This window comes from Onychomys torridus, chromosome X, assembly GCF_903995425.1.
Source record: "Onychomys torridus chromosome X, mOncTor1.1, whole genome shotgun sequence".
NCBI lineage: Eukaryota > Metazoa > Chordata > Mammalia > Rodentia > Cricetidae > Onychomys > Onychomys torridus.
Window position 1 is genome coordinate 84,475,960 of NC_050466.1, and position 18,264 is coordinate 84,494,223.

At 38.1% G+C, this 18,264-nt stretch overlaps 1 protein-coding gene across 5 annotated transcripts in view; it reads right to left on the minus strand.

Annotated features, from left to right (window-relative positions):
- Positions 1-18,264, minus strand: part of Arhgef9 (Cdc42 guanine nucleotide exchange factor 9) — a 167,335-nt gene that overhangs the window by 82,615 nt on the left and 66,456 nt on the right. For all 5 annotated transcript variants that reach the window (XM_036174283.1, XM_036174286.1, XM_036174285.1 and 2 more), the window contains exon 2: positions 13,642-13,821. In XM_036174283.1, the coding sequence (XP_036030176.1) occupies positions 13,642-13,821 (180 nt within the window). The remainder of the gene's footprint in view (positions 1-13,641; positions 13,822-18,264) is intronic.

Genomic DNA, 18,264 nt, shown 5'->3' on the forward strand with positions numbered 1-18,264 from the left:
AAAAATCCTTTCTTAAACCGTTCACTGACTATACAGGACAAGTTTTTCTTAGATGTTACCTCATAATTCTAGGGGCAGATGGTGCCAGCCTAGGGAATAATAATAACCTACTGAAGCATGTTTTGGGCCATGCCATCTATTTGCAAAGGTAGGTCCACTAGGATTTTGGTCACTCTTATCCTGCAGAATGGTACAGATATCTCAGATCTGGCCGGTTTCTTCCACGTGTGCACTTGCAACACTCTCCTTGGATTTTCATCCATTGGTATTCTCTAACAGCCACTCAAATCATATGATCTTTCCTCACCCCAACATGAGAATCACATCTTTTCTCACAATATCCTCTGTATTTTACCTGCAAACCTTGGTGCAAAAGCTATAGAAGGGCTGAACTAACGGGAAGAATTTATAGGTCTGCTATTACAGCTCAGTTCCCTGATAACATCTAATCTATTCTTAGTCTCCTATGTACTGTACTTGTCTACAATTTAGTTGCTTACAAATGGAGGCTAAGTGCTAAGGTACTACTGCAGTAACATTATGTCTCTTTCTGGAAACCAAGTAGCCAAAAAAGAACACTGGCCAATTACAAATGCAGCAGGATCATTAGTCACAATACTATTATTATTAGGTTGAAAGCCTGACATTATCAGCATGTTCAGACTCCGAGTAGATCATGTCCTTGTACAAATGGCTGAATGGAACATAAGTTCTGTATGCCCAGTTAACCTTAGTAACATACATGTAGAAGCAGCAAGAAGCTGATTCAGATGCAATAATTTATCCAAAAGATGGATTAAAGCTGAAAGCCACCAGGCAGTGGTGGCACAAACCTTTAATTCCAGCACCTGGAAGGCAGATGCAGGTGGATCTCTGTGAGTTCCAGGCCAGCCTGGTCTACCAAGCCAGTTCTGGGACAGCCAACAGCCAGAGCTACACAGAAAAACCCCATTTTAAAAAAGGGTTAAAAGCCTAGAAGTCAAAGGATAGGAGAGGCTTAGAAGATCTGATTTTGGACTCTAGACTCTTGAGTAGAAAGAAAGACTATTCTCAAGTGGATGGTGTAAACAAGGGAAAATAAAGACATTATTTCTGACATTAACTTTAAAAGTTTGCTGTATCAGCAGTACTATTGTTGAATGCTTCCTCTACAATAAGTATACTGTCACTGCCTTCATTGCATGATTTTATTTAGTTCTCATAGCAAAAGATTCAGGAAGGTGATATTAAATCATTAGTCACTGTAGCACAGAAACCACAGCCATCTTTTATTAATATTAGACATTTATTAGTAAATGAGAAGGGTCTAATTCCAACCAAGAGAGATAATCTCCAGAGCCAGTGGTCTTGGCCATACAAACCCATTTCATGAGTAGAAGCTCTGGGGAAAAAAAAGTATAGTTTGGCCTGAAAAGAAAATCCCTGAAACCCACCGTAAGCCATAAACAATGACTTGAAGAGGCAGGGAGCTAACTGTCAATACACAAATGATAACATAACAATGCTGGTAGTTTCTCTTAGACAATCCATGGGAACCAATTTAAGGTTCCCTGGTAATATTGTTATATAAGAAGGAATTCATAGAGGATTTTATGCCACCTAAAGGAAAATTCTGATCAGAGCATGGTGGTGCAATAGGGAAGACTCATAAAATTGTGATCAGTCTGGATTACATAATTAAAATCTCTCAAAGAACGTGCACCATTGAAGAAGGAGGAGAAGAAGAAGAAGAGGAGGAGGAAGGGGAAGAAAGGAAGGAAGAAAAGAAAGAAAAGGAAAAAAGAAAAGAAGAAAATTTAATCTCCATGCATTTAGATGGTCAAATATGCAATGTCATATAAATATCAATGAATAATCAATCAATTGAAGACTAATTCAGCATTATAATTCTAATTATCTCCAGGATCCTTGATGGATCCCATTCTATCATGAAACCATCATTCCCTTACCTTATGTCTGTAACTGAGATGGGAATGATTAAACCTTTCCATAATATAGTAAAGGTTAAGTAATACAGTGACAAGAGAGAAGGGATGCAAAGGGAATGGCATGAATATGGAGTGCCTAGATCCCCTTCTTCAGCACCTTTCAAAACAAGAACTCCAGGCTCTGAGTATTACTCATAGATTTCTCCACATATATCCATGTGTTCTTCTCTTTGGAAATGGAAGAAAGGCTATGGATCCAGTTTTCTTGCATTTGACTTTGTATATGATAGCTTGTGGTTTCTGAGAAAAATGCTGCCACCCCATTATAATGTATCTCAATTTAAACTACTTATCTAAATATATGCATATGCTTCTACAGTAGTAGCTTTCCATATGACTTTTAAAAAGATTTATTGTTAATTATCCTTCCCCATACTAAGTCCTCTACCTGCTCTGACCCATCCTGTACCACATGTACTATTTCTTGCTCAATTCCTCATTCCTCCTTTAATATCACCTGCTATGGGATGTTCTGTATGTCAAATGTGTTGCTCTGATTGGTTAAAATAAATAAAGTGCTGATTAGCCAGTAGCCAGGCAGGAAGGATATGGTAGGTGGGACAAGGAGGAGGAGAATTGTGGGAAGTGGAAGGCTGGGTGGAGAGACACTGCCAGCTGCTGCCATGACAAGAAAGATGTAAGGTACTGGTAAGCCACAAGCCACATGGCAAGGTATAGATTAATAGAAATGGGCTAAATATAAGAGTAAGAGCTAGACAATGGTAGGCCTGAGCTAATGGCCAAGCAGTTTAAATAATATGTTTCTGCGTGTTTATTTTACAAGTGGGTTGTTGGACTAACAGGCCTTGGCGGGGGCTGGAGAGAAGCTCTCCAACTACAATCACCTACACCCTATTTCCCCTCTATTGAAAGTTCACCCAATCAGGCTGTTACTGGGTTCCTGAATAATATAGGTGTTCCGATTTAAACATGTATCTGAAGATTCAAAGCTAGTACTTTCATATGAGCAAGAGCACTTGTTTGCCTTTCTGGATCTGGGCTACCTCACTTAGAATACTTCTAGTTCCATCCATTTACCTGTAAATTTCATAATTTCATTTTTCTTCATAGCTAAAAAACATTCCATTCCATTGTGTAAATGGAAGACATCTAGGCTGTTTCCATTTCCTGGCTATTATGAACAGAGCAGCAATAAACATGAATAATCAGGTGACTCTGTAGTAGGATATAAAATCCTTTGGGTTATGCCCAAGAGTGGTATAGCTGGAGCATGTGCTAGATCTATTTTCAGTGTTTGGAAGAACATCTACACTGACTTCCATAGTGGTTGTACCAGTTTGCACTCCCACCAACAGTGAATAAGTGTTTCCTTCGCCCATATTTATGCCAGCATCTGTTGTTGTTTTGTTCTCGTTGAACTTAGCCATTCTGATTGGGCTAAGATGAAATCTCAAAGTAGTTTTCATTTGAATTTCCTTGATGCTTAAGGTCATTGAACACTAAACACAAAATATTTAGGAGTCATTTGTATTTCTCCTTTTGAGAACGGTTTAATTTCAGACCCCAATTTTGAATTGGACTGTTTTCTTGGTGTTCAGGGTTTGTTTAGTTTTGTTTTGATTTTCAGTTCTTTGTACAGTCTAGATAATAACCCTTAGTCAGATGTGTAGGGAACTGCCCAAAGTGACTTCGTTTCATCCTAGCTTTAGCTAACTTCAGCTTTTGCTTCACTCAGCTCCTTCCCAAACCATGCTGTCTATATTCTGATGAGCAGAACATTCTAAGGCAACTGCAGTTTGGGGAGATCCATGTTTCACAAAATGAAACTAATGATTCAATTAACTAAAGCTTTGGGACCTTTGTTACCAGAAACTTTTGTCACCTGGTGTACTGTAGATGTATCCTGCTTGTTAAATAAGAAACACAGAGCCAGTTGCAGAGTTAAAAACCACGAGGTCAGAGCCAAAGCAGAAAACCTTACCCTTCACTGCTTCTGCGGTTCCTCCTCTCCGCAAGAGACCTACTTCTCTGCGTCCTGTCTATTTAAAGACTTTCTGTTCTCCTCCCTCATTGGTTGTAAACCCAGCCACATGACCTCCTCGTCACTGCCTGTTTGTACAGACCTCCAGGTCTTCTATGGTTGGTATTGAAATTAAAGGCGTGTGTCTGCTATGCTGGCTATGTCCTTGAACACACAGAGATCCGCCTAGCTCTGCCTCCCAAGTGCTGGGATTAAGGGCCTCTTGTGTCTCTGGTGGGTAAAGCATAGCTGTTAAAGATTTTTTTTTAACAGTTCTGTAGGTTGTCTCTTTACTTGAGTGATGGTGTCTGTTTTAGTTAGGGTTTCTATTGCTATAATGAAACACCATGAACAAAAAGCAAGTTGAGGAGGAAAGGTTTTATTTGGCTTACACACTCACAGGACTGTTCATCATCAAAGGAAGTCAGGGCAGAACTCAAACAGGTCAGCATTCTGGAGGCAGGAGCTAATGCAGAGGCCAGGGAAGGGTGCTCAGCCTGCTTTCTTGTAGAATCCAGAACCATCAGCCCAGGGGTAGCCCGATCCACAATGGGGTGTGCCCGCCCCCATCAATAACTAATTAAGAAAATGCCTTACAGCTGGATCTTATGAAGGCATCTTTTCAGTTAAGGCTCCCTCCTTTCAGATAGCTCTAGTTTGTGTGTCAAGTTGACAAGACTAGCCAGCACAGTGTCCTTCACTATACAGAAGCTTTTTGTTTCATAAGGTTCCATTAGTGAATTGTTGGTGTTAATGTCTGTGCTACTGGATTCTCTTCAGAAAGTCCTTTCCAGTGCCTATAAGGTAAAGGCTATTGCCCATGTATTTTCTCCTTTTACAGACTCAGGCTCTTTTTTTTTTTCCCCCAGACCTGAGGACTGAACCCAGGGTGTTGTGCTTGCTAGGCAAGCGCTCTACCACTGAGCTAAATCCCCAACCCAGTCAGACTCAGGCTCTTATGTTGAAGACTTTAATCCATTTGGAGTTGAGTTTTGTGAAGGGTGAGAGACAAGCATTTAGTTTCATTTTTTAATATGTAGCTACCCAGTTTGACAAACACCATTGGTTGAACATGCTGCCTTTTCTTACCATGTGTGCTTTTCTGGCCCCTTTGTTAAAAAAAAAAATCAACTGACTATAGGAATGTGGGCTTATTTGTGTGTCTTCAATTATATTCCATTGATCACTGTGTCTATTTTATGTCAATACCATGCTGTTTTTATTATTATGGCTCTGTAGCACAATTTAAAATCAGAGAAGGTGATACCTCCAGCAGTGTTCAAAATTGTTTTGGCTATCCTTGTTTTTGTGCGTGTGTGTGTGTGTGTGTGTGTGTGTGTGTGTGTGTGTGTGTGTTTCCATATGAAATTTAAAGATTCTTTTTTCAATTTTTGTGAAGAATTACACCGGAATTTTGATGAGGATTTTATTGAAGCTGTAGATTGCTTTAGGTAGGATGAGCATTTCCACAATATTGATCCTACCGGTCTGTGAACATGTAAGGTATTTCTATTTTCTAGTATCTTCAGTTTCTTTCTTCAGTCTCTTAAAGCTTTGATTGTTAGAATTATCCCTCCAATTTTTTTGAGGCTACCGTGAGTGGAATTACATCCCTGGTAATAATCCTTTTTTTTTTTTTTTTTTTTTTTTGGTTTTTCGAGACAGGGTTTCTCTGTGTAGCTTTGGTGCCTGTCCTGGATCTCGCTCTGTAGCCCAGGCTGGCCTCGAACTCACAGAGATCCACCTGGCTCTGCCTCCCAAGCCCAGATTTCATTCTCGGCCATCAACTTTTGAGTTAATTTTGTATGTTGTTACTTAGATGAATATGTTTAACAGTTACAGTTTTCTGATGAAATCCTTGCATTCTTTTGTGTAAAGCAGCATCTGTAAATAAGGATATTTTTACTTCTTTCTTTTCTATTCGTATACTCTACCTCCTTTTGTTTTCTTGTTCTATCACAAGAGTGAAGAGAGTGGACATCCTTGTCTTATTCCTGATTTTAGTGGAAATAATTTAACTTTGTTCTCTAACATGATATAGGTTGTGGGCTTGTTGAATTATTATAGAAAGATATGTTCCCTTTATTCCTGGATTCACAAGGACTTTCCTTATGAAGGGATACTGGATTTTTGTCAAAGGCCTTTTTGGTGTCTAATAAGATGAGCATGTTACTTCTGTTTCTGAGTCTATGTGATGGATTACATTAATTGATTTATGTGTGTTGAACCATCCCTGTATCTTTGGGATGAAGTCAACTTGGTCATTATAGGCCAATGTCATTGCTTTTGGTTGTCATCCACAAACTGTTGGTAAGACCCTCCCTATACATGAGGACACCACATACTTGATTCTTAGAACATTGGAAGAAATAAAGCTAGTACTGACTCAAAGCCTCATCTCCACTGGTTAGCTCTCATAGTATTGAAAAGTTATATGCATGCTTCTGGGATGGGGAGGAATGAAATAATCACTCTTATCCAGCTGTAAACTCTGGCAGTTACATTTAAACCAGTCTGGCAAGATACGCCCACTGAGGCAAAAGGGGCATAAATATTATGGTGATAACCAACATTCTGATTGGATTTAAGTTCCACAAGACTAAACTCAAGACTATTGTCATTAATAGGGCCAAGAACCTGAGACTAGGTAGGATTAAGCCCTAAGGGAGAATCTGGTACTGTTATTCTGCTAAATGGACAAACTGACTCCTAAAGATTCATAGTGATACACATATATTAGTACATCTCTCAATGCTTGTGTGTGTGTGTGTGTGTGTGTGTGTGTGTGTGTGTGTGGAGTAGGGTGTGACATATGTGCCTGTTAGTGTGCGCTTATGTATGCAAGCATACATGGAAGCCAGAAGTAGACATTAGGCATGTTTCCTCAGTTGCTCCCATCTTTATTGAGAAAGGTCTCTCACTAAATAAACGAAGGTCACTGATTCAGCTAGGATGGCTAGCCAGTGAGCTTCAGAGATCCACATGTCTCCCTGGACCCCACCACTGGCCAAGCCTGATAATGTAGGATTTCAGGAACATGGCACCATGCCCTGCTTTTTATATGGATTCTAGGGATCCAAACTTGGGTCCTCATGCTCACACAGCAGGCACTGAGTCACCTTCCAGCCTCATGTAATCCTTTTATGTCCCAACCTCCAGGAAAGCGAGATACCAAAGCAATCTAGAACTAAAAATAAAACACAACAAAGAAAAAACAAGGAAAATTTATACAACTTAATAATATATATGGTTTTGTTGGGGAGTGAGTTGGGGGCAGTACACCTGCATGTGTATGGAGGACAGAGAACAAGTTGCCAAAGTGAAGTTGTTTCTCTCCTTTCACCATGTGGGTTCAAGTGATCAAACTCAGGTCATTATACATGGCAGTAAGCGCCGTTACCAGCTGAGTCATCTTGCTGGCCAATTATTTACTTTTTGAACAAATCCATGCCTTATGACACAAACCTCACCACTCATTAATAACAAGGTGTTTTGTATGCTATATAAAAACTGCCCTAACACATGCTCTCGGCAGGCCATGGCCAAATGTCAGAACAAAGGCTCCTTTTCTACACAGCATCAAAGGAAAACAGTCTGAATGACTTGAAATAGGTCCCTAGCAGGGAAAAAATACCTACCACAGGCTTCTTAGAAACACAATCATGTGCCAGCAGATCGTTCTCAGCTCCCAGGGAAACAAGCCCAGGAAAGCAGGTAAAGATTTCTACAGCCAGATATGGGCCCTGACATTCAGCATGATCTGATTCACCGAACCTGGCCAACTGGTGAGAAGGCACATTGACTAACTATCGTGTTGCTCTTATAGTACCAAATTCTCATTACAAAAAGAAATGAAACCGAGAACACATACACACAAGAATAAAAATTTAAATAGTGAGGGATCCGGATTTGACTGGAGAGAATACATACATCTCATAACCTCTTACAGAAGCCAATAGCACATAGTTTCTATTTTCATGTATCTTGAATATCACAACTAGACCCATTATACCCAGTTTACAAGTACGAAGCTTGAGCTTTGAAGATGCATAGGAAGATGGTTGAGTGGTTCATCTAATGACAGAACTGAGACAAGGATTTTGGTTTCTCAGCTTCTCCACACTTCTTTAAAACACGCTAACAAATGTCTAATTTTGAACAGAACCATACAAAATAACCTTGATTATTCATCCTAGGACTCAAATGTTCACCAAAAAAAAAAAAAAAAAAAAAAAAAAAAAGAGAGAGACATCCGGGTAAGAAATAGAGATTTCTCACTAAGTCAGTCATCAGTTTAGTTTGATGATGTACAAAAGTATCAATTTGATATATCATTTGAAGGAAGTCTTTTCTTCCTTACCATACTTTCATTATATGTCACTTAACCTAGGTATCTGTTCTTAAGATACTACTGTATCTCAGCTTTTAGTGAGTCTCAACAAATTGGGCAACTATTTTGCAATATATATTCATTTCCAGAAAATTTCTCACTCACCAGCTTACTTAAATGTACTATTGCTATTTTCTACCTAAACCTAGACTAGACTCTAGATGACATTTCAGAGACAAACAAGAAAATAAAGGTCCATTATCATATATCACACTAGTAGCATTTCCTAACCCAGGCAGTATTGGCTTTCACAATACCATTCTACCATCAACTAAAACCATTATAAAAGAATGAACATAGTAATTCTAATTTTTGAGATCTACTAGAAAAGAAACTTAGTAACCTTCACCATGGAATCCCTTGACTATAACACAATGGTACTATACATTTGAACACAAGCATAAATATTCATGAGAATTAAATGATCTATCTTGGAGCCAATAATACTATCAATCAATAAACAGCCTAATATCATTTCTTTAACTAGTGACAGCATTGTAGCTGACACCTACATTCTCATGGTATTCCTCAATAGTCCCCAATAGTGATGCTGAAACCACTTGACTCTGCTTAAAACAACAAAGGAGATCACAAAGGAAAAAATAGTTCATGCTGAGTACAATTTGAAGCAGACATGGGATACTACCTTAAATATGCAAAGAACAAACACTGATATTGTATAAAATACTAGACTTCTAAGTTATAATTTATGCTCTGAATTAACATTGCAGGTCTGTAACTATACTATTCACTCTAGACTTGTATTATTGAGAAAGTAGTAATTAGTGACATGTGACTAATATAAATTGAGATATCTACTATATATACAATACATATATTTCAAAAAATGTAATAAAATACAATTATTAATTTTATAATGATATTGTATGATATTCTATAATATTTTGAATATACTGGAATATATGAAATTTAACTTCACTTATAACTTTAATTTTTTTGTGACTACTAGAAAATTTTAACTACATCTGTGTCTTTTATTACACTGTATATTGTCTAGTAGTAACATAATAACCAACATTTTTATATACCAGCTACAACATGAAAACACCTAGAACAGTGGTTCTCAACCTTACTAATGCTGTGACCCTTTAATACTGTTCCTCATGTTGTGGTGACCCCAACTATAAAATTATTTTCATTGCTACTTCATAATTCTAACTTTGCTACTGTTATGAATCGTGATATAAATAACTAATATGCAACCTCCAATGGGGTCATGACCCACAGGTTGAGAACCACTTATCTCGGTGTTTCTTTAAAAAAATTCTAATTTCCTTATCTTTAATGGGTCTTATTAAGCTAGCTTGAATTTTAGTGGGACATTCCCCTCTTTTTTAAGTTGTTTCTTTTATTTAGCATACAAGTAACAGGTATCATTATAGTATTTTTATACATACTTTATTCTTATATTCACTCCTCCTCTAAGCCTCTCTCCTACCCTCTGGCTCCTCCTGCTCATCTTCCTTGCCCTAATATATACCCTTCCGCTTTCATGTCACACATATTCTACTACGTTCTTTTTCTTTTCATAGCCCCCTTCTTCCTCTCCCATCGTGCTTTTTCTAGTTTCATGAACTACACATGTTCCTATGTATCTGTGTATGGCTTATTTCACTTAACATAATGCTTTCTAGTTCTATCCATTTTTCCTGCAAATTACATTCTTATTTAAAGTTAAATAAAATCTCATTCTGTGTATGCTTTCTTACCGTTTTTTTATGGATTTATCTGTTGAAAAACATTAAGGCTAGTTCTATTTTTTTATCTATTATGAATAGTGCAGCACAATAGTAATGTGGATATGCACATATCACTGTGGTAGAGTTGAGAGTACTTGTGTATTATGGTGGCTAGTCTCCCTCTATGAAAATATACCTTTGGGGATGTATATGAGGATGTCTTCAGAAAAGTTTATCTGAGGAGAGGATACCCACCCTGAATGTAAGCAGCACCATGACATAGGCTAGGCTATTGGACTGAATAAAAGAGAAAATTAACTTAGCATCAGCATTAATCTTTCTCTGCTTCGTGACTGGGGACAACAGCTGTCTCATGCTTCTGCTGTCATGCTGCCCCAGACTCAGTTTTCAACTAAAAGAGACCTAGAGCCACCAGGGAATAAGGAATCTCAACTCAAGAATTTCCCAGATCAGACTGGGCTGTAGCCTTATCTATGAGGTATTTTATTAATTGAAAATTGATGTGGTGGAGGGCCAGCTCAGGTGGGTGGTATCATCACTAGGCCATTGGGCCTGAGCTCTATAAGTAGGCAAGATGAGCAAGCCATTAGGAAGCATTCCTTCATGATCTCTGCTTCAGTTCTTGCCTCCAGGTTCCTGCCATGAGTTCTTGCCCTGGTTCTCCTCAATAAAGGCCTATATATAAGATGAAATACCATCCCTAATGCATTTTAGTCTAGTGTTTATCACAGCAACAGAAAGCAAAGGAAAACATGCACCTTCCCTGCCATGATAGATTATATCCCCTCAAACTGTAAGACAAAACTAACCAACTCTCCATTAAGTTTCCTCTTGTCAGGTATTGGATGACAGCCATGAAAACTAACAAACACAAGTACATAGCCAGGAATAGATATTCATTCTATGTTTCATTTTTAAGAAACATTAATACTCATTTCCATAGGGACTACACAAGTTCACATTCCCAAGCAGCATAGAGTTCCTCCTCCTCACATTCTTACCAGTATTTGTTGAGGTTTGTTGTTGTTGTTTGTGTGTGTGTGTGTGTGATGTTAGCCATTCTGACTTGGGAGAGATGTTATTTTAAAGTAGTTTTATTAATGACTTACACTTCCCTGATGGTTGAGAATATTGAACATTTGGAAAAATTATTGACCATTTATTTTCATGTCTTCTTTGGAAAACTGTCTATTCTGGATAGTCAAACCATAAATGGATTGGGTGATTTGGAGGGGGTGGTGGTGTTTAATTTCTGAGTTTTATTAATCTGTTTCTTTGTGATTCTATACAGAATGGCTACCAGGGATATGTGCCTGAAATACCACTCCTTTTAACCTTTGACTTAAAATCATCAGTGCTTGTTCATGGTTATTCTCTAAACCTTGACCCTGCCATTCACTTCCCTAAGCTATCCTGACTTGTTCAATGTTCCTTCTCATCCCATGGTCTATCTCCCTGAAAACAAAACATATTAATATTTGAGTGTAGTTTAATCATTCTTTAAAAAAAAAGGGTGATCAGCACAAGAGGCGTAAGCTCTAAGTGCACAGGTATTCACATTAGTTCTTAAGTTGTGTGGTTATTGATAAGTTCATTCTGAATACTCTAGGGATTGACTCATCAACCAGTAAAGCTGGGTTGGGACACAGATAACATTTCAATGCATTAACAAAATAAGCCACATAAGCAGAGAATAAAGGATTAGATATTTCATTAGAAAACACTCAGCATAGAAGGTGAGAAGAGGCAATTTTCTCCATTTCCCTGCTTCAGGGTCTTGCCAACACCTAGATCCTATCAATCGGTTAACTGTACTTTATAAGACCCTGCAGGATGGTTTCTCTTTCAACTAATATGACTAGTCTTGATATGTAAACCTTGCTTGGTAGAGCTAGTAAGATGGTAAAAATGATCACAGCTATATTTATGATAAAACTAAAACATAAGTAGCCATTTTCAACTACTTTATACTTGTCAAATAGTGTATTAAATCTTTATTAGCATGTGTTAGCTCATTAAATTCTTAGAGAAAGTCTGCTGTGATCCCTAAGTTTCAGTTGAAAACCTTGCCAAAAAGATAAATAAAAAGTTAAAAACATATTGGTAGGAACTAGTAAAGTTGCAATCCAAGTTAACTCCAATGCTTTTCTCCTCACTTCAAAATACATGTCATAAGGCCAACCTTTAGATCCTTTGATCTCCAAAATTCCAAGCCCCTCTAACCTTCTGTTTGGGACTCAGAATACTTAGAGGAGACAGCAACAATAAAGATGGTGATACAGCTTAGTTGGTAGAGCACTTGCCTGGCATGTATGAGGCCCTGGGTTCTTTGGTATTGAAAAGAATAAAGACCTTCCATTATATGCATGTATGAAAGTCTCAAAGAATTTCTTTAAAAAATTATAAAAGATCTCATCCATTTCTCCCTGAAGTTGTGTAGCAGTTTAGTCATCTTTGTTTTACATCTAGTATAAAAGAAAAACAGGACATTCCAAAAGGAACTGACAGAAAGTTTTAGGTTATAGCAAGGGTGGCCATAACACACCCTCATAACCCTTTGCTACTTGTCTTCCCATAAAGAAATTTTCATTGTCTCCTATTCACTGTGATATCCCCCTTGGCAAAAAGAAATTGCCAAGACCACTTTGCAGGTAGGGAAAGCTGGCCCTTCCAATAGTCAAAGAACAAATTCAAACCAACAGCCTCAAGGAAAGCCAAGAGCTGGAACCTATATGGTCAGTGATAATCCCCCACAGAAACCTGCTAAAAGCTGATCTAGTGGAAACAGAGGCCTCACAGAGCACCATTAGTATTGTCCAGGTTCTTTATGGTAAAGTATCAAACAATCCAAAGCCTTCAAAACCTTTACAGGCTTCCTGTTCCCATACATAGCATTTCTTGGATCCCAGCCATTTGACTTTGGTATGAGAAGTAAGACCTGCAATAAGTAAGCTTCTGCACCTAGAGAACAGGGAGTACATATGCTGACATTAACAGCTGAAGACTGTAACAGTACATAATGGTGTTCATACTCTCATTCAAAGAAAAAAGGAAAGAAGTATAGTTGATGTGAGGAGAGAGAGAAGAGAATAGAGGAAAACTGAAGAGTGGAAGAGATAAGAAGGATCTAGAAGAAGAAAGGATCAAAAAGGGGATATAGAAAATAAAAAAGTAGATAGGAAAAAGGGGAAAGGAAGGTGAAAAAAATCACAACTACATAGAGGTTGGAGGGAAAAGACTTCAAAACCATCCAAGTCAAATCTAGAAAGAAAAGGATCAAACATAGGAAGTGACTTATGAAAAGGTGAGCAGCAAAGAATGCAACCAAAATAAACAAGAGATAAAAGAAAGGTCTAAAGATTAGAAATGCAGAGATTTAAGAAAGGGGTACAAGTGAAGCAAAAGAAGGAGATGAAGAGACAGAGAGGAAGAAAGAGTAAAAGAAATGAAAAGACAAAAGAAAACCCACCAAGAGAGGAATGAGTAAAACAAGAGTGCATGTAGGGAGAACCAGGGTTAGGCAGCCAATGAGAGAAGAGCAGAGTGAAGGTTGACACTCACCCTCACAAAGCTGGCAGGAAACCATCCCTCCTCATCGTCGATCTGGCCCCACCACCAATCCTTGTTGGAAGCATCCAAGACTTTGATGACGTCGCCAGCTTTAAATGCCAACTCCCGGTTGGCCATGGTGACGTGATCCCATACTGCCTCAGCACTAACGATGGAATCTCCAGTGATCAGCTTAGGAGACAAAATGAGAATGTGTTCAGTCCATACATCTGACTAGTCTACTTAAACATTCCCTCATCCCAAATGCTCTACTTTTAATGGAAAAGCTCACATGTTCCAATGGTGAGATGTGGTGGTAAGGGGAAATGACACCAACATGCAAGCTATATCGGACTACGAGACAAACAATGCTTTCATTTCTCTATTAGCCAGTGCATGGAATAATCCAACATGTGAATATGGACAAAGCATCATGCTTTCATCTATTTTCATGAACTCCTCTTCCCAAAATGAAAACAAGTAAACAAAGCTCTATTCTATCTCTCCTTGGTGCTTTAAAGCAGCCCTGGATCTGTAACGTAGAAAGGCTAGTATCAACGACTGAAATGAAATGCAGGCGTATTTGTTTTCAGTTCTTCACGTTCTGCTCCCTCTCCTCTCCTCCTTGAAACTGACCAATTGAAGTTTGGTAGTACATTATTTAACTCTACTATATGCCTTCCCGAGTCATAAGACAGTATGGCATTCTTCAAATACAATAGACCCCAGTCCTATGGTTCCTACCCTCACCCATGTTTGATTCCACTTAGCTAGATCACGGGTATGGAAGAGTATGGCTTCCTATGATGTGCTGTGCATGATAAACTCAATCCTGGCTTAGGTGCATAGAAAATTTATTCAACTGGCCTGTGGCATAACCAGAGAGTCTGTGTTGGCTTCATTTGGTAGATTAAAAAATAAAACTGGTAATGAAGAAATGAGGCCACAAACTAAAGATCACTCAGTGAGGCAGAGGGTATACATAGTCCTTGATTTTAACCTGCATCATCAAATTTTGTAGAAATAGGACTGGGCTCTACACAACAGAAAGCAAACATCTATTTCATTACCACATGCACATGAGCAAAAATCACATATCATCATGGTACTCATTTAAGCACATAGATAAGGATGGAGTGGGAGGTAAACTGCCTCTCTCCAGCTACTGACCACTGTTATATATTCATTTTTACCATGAACTCTTCCACCTTCTAACTATTTGTCTTCCCAGCATTTGTAGAGGCATATTTTAGAATTGGAGAACATATGGCCTGCCTAGCAAAAAGACATAAACATTCTTTCCATACTGAATTACTGAATGTGTCATTTATAAATAAGTTTTTTCCATGAGCCTATTTGAAGAAGAAATGTCTGCCTAAGGAAATCATAGTTCCATGAGACCAAAGATAAAACATTTCAAAGATAACAGAAACTGTCATCTATAGATTATTTATCCTAGCCAACAGACCTGTCATATAATACATTGTCCAGAGAATGGATGCTCAGTCCAGCCAAGAAATGAATATGCAGAACATTACACACATATGAACACATGAATATGAATATACATTGTACTTTTGACTTAGTTAAAGTATACTAATCCCTTAGGCTCTGCTTAAGACATACTTCTTTTGCTCAGGACTCTAACCTCTATGTTCTCCACAGAAAGCCAGGCACAGGAAAATCTCAGTTTGGAAATCTACAGCAGGACCTTTTATAACTTATTTCAAATATCTTGTGAGTTACTATTCACAAATGGTTTTCTCACCTACCATATTGCACAATCCGTACTAAATAAGCTGTGTTTCACCACTGCCCATATTTTGGAGATGAGAAAACTGAGGTTCAGTGAATTAAATGTGTTTTTCAGCCAGTAACAATGAATAAATTACAAAAACAGGCCTTTAGACCTCAGAACCATCAAACCATATTACTAATATGGACTCACTTATACTGAACATACAGAATGTTATCATAAAAACAGATGGTCTTAAAGAACCCTGAGGAAGGAGAGTTTAATCTCCTCTCTGACAAGATTTATTTTTACATTGATTTTTTTTTTCTCAAAGAAGAATAATCAATTCTGCTAGTTCTGGTCTCAATAGAGAAAGAGAATTGTTAGTCACTGGTTGTTATGATTTGAACATGGTATGCCCCACACAGGTTCATGTGTTTTAAAACTTGATCTCAGTTCCTGGTGCAGTCTTAAGGAGTTTATGGAACCTTTGGGACATCAGACCTAGATGGAGGATGCAGGTCACCAGAGGCAGACCTGAAAATTAAACACACTTCTAATGATAACCCAAGCTCTCCATGTTCCTGCTGCTATAGAAAGAGCCAACCCAGCCTCTATGCCTTCCTTGCTAAGAAAGACTATACCCTTAAAAATCATGAACCAAAATAAATTCCCCCAACTTTGCTTCTGTCAAGTATTCTGTCAACGTGATGTGAAAAGTAGTCTTAGTAAAATAAACATTTATAGATAAGGACTGAAAATGGGTCCCAACTGGATATTGCTAAATTAGTACAATAAGCCCAGGTAGACCAAGCCTAGAAGTCCATGAGGGTTTATGGTTTGAACTATATTCCCAGATTCTGATCAAGTATCTACAGTTGGTTAGCTTTGAATATCAGTCCTCTGTTCAGGACACCATCTATGAAAACAAAATTCAAATACAGATATAGCCTTTCCCTAGAGAATCTACTTTTAACTTATAAGCTATGCTATGTGGTTCTACACTCCTACTTTCTGCATGAGTTCTCAAACACTGAGCCAAGAACTGGTTGTTGTGTATGCAGAAGTGTGATGACTATAATGAATGCAGTGGGGCTTGAAGCTATATGTGATTCCCATGCTCATTTACCATAAATACCTGTCAGAGTAAAGAATGCTCTTCTCCTATCTTCTGGGTATTTTAATAAAAGTAAATTATATTTGGGCTAAAATTTGGTTCTATGTATTCCTTTTCCATACAGAATTAAATTTTAGTTTGCTACGAGGTTTTCCTACATTTATGTATGTTATATATTCATTTTTCATCTGCATGCATTCAATGACCTGCTGTGTGCACAGATCTGTTCACTGTGGTTAGTCATACTTAAAGATCAAAAAGCCTTTCAAACAACATGCAAACCTACCTTTGATTCTGGATGTTGCTACTTTAGAAACTAATTGTGATGATATGAGGTGAAAATGGACAAGTCAAAGGGACAAACCAAAATGGAGTTGTCAGCATGCAATAGGGATACTAGGGAGTCAATTTTACAAAAGCCAAGTGCAATAGACTCCAACTATCCACCATCGAAGTTCAGTTTCTTCATTTGGAAACAGGATAATGTCTGCTTCAAAAGGCAAGATTACAGAAAGGGTGGATTAACATGATGGGTGTACAATGCCTGGAAAGTCTTGGGATTTAATATCTTAGAAGACTTCATGGGTAGGAGGTATTGTGCATATCTATTGGGACCTACAAAAGGTTTTATGGAGCACTGAAGTATAATTTAAAGGATAAGAGAGTAACATATGCTGAGGGAAATAGCAGGGTATTTGAGGCTGAAGAATGAGGTTAAATAAACTTGCATTATATGTGAAGAGGCTTGAATTTAATTTGAAGGAAATGAGGTCAAAGTTGATTCTGAGGAAAGAATATCAATCCTAAGCGAGGTTATTAAAACATAAGCAGTACTAGGAAAAATGAAGACTTTGAAGGAAAAGAATTAATGACAAATATACTTTTGAATGTGTTAAATATGGAGGATAGTTAATTGAATATATAAATATGTTGGAATTTCAAGAGAGGTCAGAGGAAGAGAGAAACAGAAAGTTCTTGGAGTTAGAAGAAATTGTAGAAACCAAGAAATTTTGTCTCAGAGGATAGAATTATGAGAAAAAGCCATAAACCTCAAAAATTAATAACAAAGGGAGATGGAGACTAGAAGAATAGCCAAAGAAACAAATCGAAATAAAGCTGGCAGCAGATCATTGTAAATAAAGCCAAGAAAAGTCATTTGGGAGTGGCTGTAGCAGGAATTCCATCCCCCATTCTCCTTCGACTTTATGCCTCACTTCCCACCGAAATTCCCAATTGCCTCCACTCTTCATCCTGAAATCCCAATATAAAGCTAGAGATGGTGCTTAGTTACTCTAGCATGGAACACTAATAATTCTAGGCTATGGAATAGCCCTCCTGTGATATCTAACAAATTAACTTCCAATTCCCAAGGCATGCTGGATACAGCACGAAATACATATCAGTTCTTCTTTTGATTTACCAATAAGTGGGGCACATAGTGTTTCCAATATCTACACTAAAGATGCTCTTGGATATGAATAAAAGGATGAAGAAGGGCTTCTTATTTTAATCCAGTAGGTCTGAACTGGGGCTTGAGACCCTGCATTTAAAACAAGTCTTCATATGATCCTGACACTGCTGGTACCTGGAGGAACTAGTAGATTTCCCTCATCTAGGGACTTTCATCTCCAGATGACTCACTCTCCCCAGAAATCCCTATGCTACCATAGAGTTTGGGTTCTCTGCCTCCACTGTTCCCTGTCTATCTGCAAGGCTTTCATCAGCGGCTAGTGTATGTCTGAGGATATTTATGGTCATGTAAAATGTATGCCCAATGGTAGGT